This window comes from Puntigrus tetrazona, chromosome 1 (genome assembly GCF_018831695.1).
Source record: "Puntigrus tetrazona isolate hp1 chromosome 1, ASM1883169v1, whole genome shotgun sequence".
Lineage (NCBI taxonomy): Eukaryota > Metazoa > Chordata > Actinopteri > Cypriniformes > Cyprinidae > Puntigrus > Puntigrus tetrazona.
This window is the reverse complement of record NC_056699.1, coordinates 30,040,215-30,045,734: the sequence shown is the minus strand read 5'-3', so window position 1 is coordinate 30,045,734 and position 5,520 is coordinate 30,040,215. Positions and strand designations below refer to the sequence as shown.

Here is a 5,520-nt window from a genome sequence, read left to right as displayed (position 1 = left end):
TATATATATAAACAGACTTGAAGACCCATCTGACCTAAACACATAGGATTTAGGATTTAGGACCGTAGCGACCTCTAGCGGTCAGAGTCTGTACTCACAGCAGTTGCCGGGAGGTTGCAGACTGTGGCTGGTCAGTTGACACCAGCCCACGGGGAAGATATCCCTGGAGTCGTACTGACACCAGTAATCGAAAGCTCCTCTCCAGCCATCAAACATGATGAATATCTTGTCCCCTCTCACCTCTCCGATGGTAGCAGGACAGATGAGGTAGGGATTCTTTCGGTCCACCGCTTCCAGTTTCATACCAGGTTTAAAGAAGTTCTGAGTAGGTTTGGGCGGCTCCTGAGGCATTCACAGGGAACAGACCACACATATACAAATTTATTAAATATGGTATGTAGCACGTTTATTTTTATTTGTCAAAACATCAGAAATATCGATTTTCTTTTTTTTATATATGCTGTTTATACCACTGGTCAAACGTTTGGAATATTTGAAAGCCTTAAAGTGATCAAAAGTGAAAGTAAAGACATTCATCTTCTTAAAATAGAATCTCTTTTTTAAAATAAAGCTGTTCATTGAATGTTCCGTGCAATATATAGATGAAACGATACACAGATAGATCGATACTAATATATAAATATATACTAATATATTTAATTATATTTTGAAGTTAACAAATAACTTAAAAATAACACAATAAATACATGATAACAATTTTAAAAATTATTTTCGGCAATAAAATAAAAAACATATCTGTTTTGGAAAACAATTCTGCACACACAAAAAACACATACATACATACATACACATATATTCAACATTTTTTAGACTGGTGTAATTAAAAATCAGCTTTGCCATCACAGGAATACATTAAATCTAATTTAAAATATCAAATATATTATAATAGAAAACAGTTATCAAAGTTATTTTAAATGGTAATATTTACAATATTTAGCAGGAATAAATAACCTCTGTAAGCATAAGAGACTTCTCTTAAAACAGTATAATGCGTAATTTAATTATTCCAAACATTTGACTGGCAGTGTATGCTAAAATATGAATATTGGTTTGTTGCGTTACAACAAGTTTGTTGCATTATTTTTAACTGCGATGCAACCCCACCACCTTCTATTTATTCAGGCTTGTTCGTGCATACTAAGAAAACTCTGTTAATAAGGTTTGCAAATTGAAGCAATTACCTTTTTAAAGGCTGAAGCTGGAGCCATCTCTGCCCCACTTAATGTTTTTAATAAGAACATGGGCCATGAAGAGGCATTCATTCTGAACCCTAATAACGAGAAATAAACATACAACCAGAAGCATTTAATGAACAAAAAGAAGAAATGCACATCGCTATAAATGCTCACTTTAAAGTCCTTACTTCGCTGTATATAAGAGAAACAAATGCTAGATGCCGATGATGCCGCATTGACCTCAAAACCTAAGCTAACCTCTTTGAAGTTTTTAAGAAGTATTTTACCCAGCGGCGGCTGCAGCATGTCCCCGCTCTTCTCACACGTGCCGATGGGCTGAATGTCCGAGGAGTCAACCAGTCGCCAGAAATCATTGGTGCTGTCGCTGCCGTCCAGTCTGAGCCGCAGACGCACGCCCATTAATCCCATCACGGAGGCGATGCACATCGAGGTGGAATTCCTCGGGTCACAAGCCTCCACTTTCATCCCCACTCCAAAATCATTACCGGGAGGGACTCTGGACTGGAGAGGGGGAGGTCATGAGCAAAGACAGGAAATCTTCATCAGCAAATAGTATAAAGATTACAGCGATAACAAATTCGATTTCTGCTCAAGAAAAGTTGGTTAAAGCTGGTTTTTAACATTACTTTTCACCGTTACTGTTAACCTCCAGACTTTTTAAACAAACGGATGGCCCTCTATTCGGGGCAGAAAGGCAGCGGCGTTATTAACGGACTGAAGGGCTCTACCTGTCTGAAACAGCAGGGGGAAGCAGGACAGGACGAGGTCTCTCTCAAGTACATTTCCCAGCTGAACGGCTCTGAGGAATGAAAAGGCGGGAGGAACGTTCACCGGGAAGAATGAGATCAAAGATTTGTTTCCTTACAGGTTAATAAAGAAAGAGAAGGCTGTACCGATGAGCTTTTGCGAAGGACGCGAATCCTCATTATTCCTCCCCGATTTCTCCTTATTGCTGTATTTTCCGTCTGCGGTTCAAAATGTCAAAACAGGTCTGAGATCAATAGCACGGTATTTATAACTTAATACGAAAAAGGACAGAGGAGTAGCACCTTTCTGGTGGGTTTTGCCCATGGTGACCTGGAGCACCACATGAAGTGGACAGAAACTGGACGGCCAGCACAGCTCTTACACAGACAGCTGAAAGAACGAACGAAAGGAAGAAATACTGCAGAAATACAAATAACATTTCATTTTATTTATTAAACTACCACCCATAAGTTTGAGGTATTGGAAAGAAAGAAACACTTTTATTCAGCGAAGACTCATTCATTTTAAACACTGATAACAATAAGAAAAGTTTGCTCAGAATCAAATCAGCGTAATGATTTCTGAAGAAACCTTTGCTTTCCCATTACAGGAATAAATTTGAATTATACTATATGCAATAACATTTTAAAAATATTACCGTTTTAGTGTATTTTCAATCCAGCAGATTGGTGAGCATATGATTAAAAAAGCATTAAAAACGCCACACTTAGTAGTACACTATAAATAGAAATATTTAAAACCATTTTTAAAACATAAGATCGATATAATTCAGATCATTTTTACTGAGATCTCTCCGTCTCTTTCATCACAAGAGAGATCAGCTTTGGCTCATGAGTTCACGAACCCTGCCGCGGAAACCATATTACAGCATTACGGAAGACAGGGATTACTTTATACTCCCTTCTGGCATCTGAGTGCAATTTATTCCGCCAACATTGCACCGTCCGAAAAAAAAAGAAAAGAAAAAGATTATCACTAAATCACAAATACCTTTAGAGAATCAAAGCGCGACTAAGAAAAGCTTTTCTTCTATTTGACATCATAATAAGTTACTGCAGCTTCTGAGGGACCCTGCGCTCCCTGATCAAAGCCCCGGCTCGCTCAGCCAGTGATAAGTCACATCTCAGTTTGGAGAAAATTGGCTGCAGCTGACGTCCTGTGCGAGCTGACACCAGGATGAGGAACTTCCTTTTTATTCCTCTGTTAGTCCACTTAATGTTTCTCGATGGGATATTCAACAAAGCTCAATGAAAAACAAGTTTGCAGAAGGGAAATACTTAAGCAAATGTAATATGCCTTCGGTATTTAAAAGTCTGTAAACCAAATCTAATTTGTACGATTATGCGCTTTTAGGTCTGTTTTAAGTTTTGTTTTATAAGCCTTGTTATTATGCCTATCATCCGTTAAATATTAATTTAAGACTACGCAAATCAGGTGGTTATGAAGGTTCAACTACGCGCCGAAAGAAATGGTCATAAAAATCAGAAGTTAGTCATTAAAAAAAATAGCGAGCGAATTTTGCAAAGAATTAAATGTAAAATTCTAAAAAAAAAAAAAAAAAAAAAAAGAAAGCCAGATAGCATTTCCTCGTACAATATGCCTCAATAATATATATAACATCATTAAAAAAAACAATTCGGAGAATTTAGATATATTATTTAAAAATACATTGCCATAAAACATAAATAAATAAATAAAAATCACTGGAAATATAAAGGCAGTTATAGACGTATCAGAACTACAAAATGCTTTTTCAAAAAGTTTTTTCAAGAGATTAAATAATAAAACTTTTACTTTTTTCTTACTTGTTTATCCAGGATTCAGGGAAAACTCCAGATGATGCTACAACCAAAAATTCCCAAAAAACAAGTCCATTTTGCAAGAAAAAAGAGATAGAGTCCTTTCAATGTCACACCAGTGTGTCTGCTCTGAAAATACTAGCCACTTGTGTCTAGATAGCAGACAACCTCTCTTTCTCTCTCTCTCTCTNTCAGAGAGTCGTCATAAAGATTCCAAACCGCCATAAAAAGGTCATTAGCCAGTGTGCGTTTGTGGGAGTCTGCAGCAGCACATGAAAAGGATTCCAACACCTCCCATTAACAGATGATGTCTACATTTTGTGCTCTCTCTCTGCCGTCTGTCTTTTCAAGGCCCTTGCACCACACCCCCCAGACAGGAAGCTTTCTCTTTAGACATGGCTGCTTTAAAGCAGGGAGGGGGTGAAAATGGATATTATGAACTCACAGATGAAGAGAATGCCAAGAGATGCCCAGATGTAATTCATCTCGTGCATCCATGTGATGAGGTATTTTATTCTTTAAAAAAAAAAAAAAGTTCTGGTTTCATCAAAAAGTGCTCGTTAAGATAAATAAATAAAAAAAGCATTAGAATAATACATGCAAATCCCTCCGATCATCATGTAAACATTGTTATGCAGAGTTCTGTTTTGCCACAGGATTAATTTTTAATGAACTTTCGTACTGTTTTCATGTGTGCATGAAATTAAAGTTCTTATAGTTCACTATAAATCATTAAAATGTGTATTGCTTGAAATAAAAATAAAAATAAATGCAATAAAATACAATTAAACAGATACTTTAAAATACAGACATAATTTNTGAATTAAATATTATATTGCATTAAGCGTGTTAAAATTAAAAAATGCACAATCAAATTATAGAAGTAACTTTTTTCTAAGACAAAATAACTGAAACAAGCTAAACAGTGAATAGTCGTTTGCCAATTACGCGACAGACGCTTCTATAAGAAAAGCAGTTGAAAATTACAATAATTATTTTCATTGTTTTATTAAGCAAATATATGCCTGTAATACATAACAAATAACCTATATCGGAAATACTTCCCGATGCGCTGAACACAGTTTTCCGCGTGCGTTCAGCGCTAGTGTACCAATTAGAGAGAAGCAGCTGTTTTAGTTCAGNACTGGGAAATTTAACAGACGCATTACATGCACAATACACCCCAGCACAAATGATTCGCCGTGATAAATGTGGAAAAAATGCGCCACTCATATTTTGCTCACCGTGTAAGGTCAGATATAGCTGCTGTTCCGCTTTACTTTCCATTGGTTGCGTTAGGCCGCCATGTTTCGCACGTCCGCGCATGTCCAGCAGCATCTGCGCCTTCACGTTTATATCAATGGGACACTGAAGGGCCACATATCGTTTCGCGTTGGTCAAAGTGATTTTCAAACGATGCTGCTTTACAAATCCACGTTTCCGGGCGGGAACGATCCGAAATGAGGTGAACCTAAAAAGTGGAAGCAGCCTAGAATGAAATCCGAGTGTATGTGTGATGTGCACTGCTTGAGGATTGTTACTGAGTTGAGAAAAAAATGTAAATGTGAAGTTGTTCAATGCGCATTGCATTAATTAAACGCAAAAATGCAATTTATGAAGCGTTCATAATGACTAAATTGGCATTCATTGTTTATTATCTGGTTAGGCCTATCGCAAGACTCATAATACACACACACACACACACACACACACACACACACATACATATATATATA

The 5,520-nt window shown here is 37.0% G+C and overlaps 1 protein-coding gene across 1 annotated transcript in view; it reads right to left on the bottom strand.

The window, feature by feature from the left end:
- Positions 1–5,520, bottom strand: part of LOC122352727 (polycomb protein SCMH1-like) — an 18,491-nt gene that overhangs the window by 10,981 nt on the left and 1,990 nt on the right. The window contains exons 4-6 of the mRNA XM_043250290.1: positions 1,484–1,718; positions 1,203–1,291; positions 99–342 (exon numbers count right to left, since the gene is read on the bottom strand). Coding sequence (XP_043106225.1) covers positions 99–342; positions 1,203–1,291; positions 1,484–1,718 — 568 coding nt within the window. The remainder of the gene's footprint in view (positions 1–98; positions 343–1,202; positions 1,292–1,483; positions 1,719–5,520) is intronic.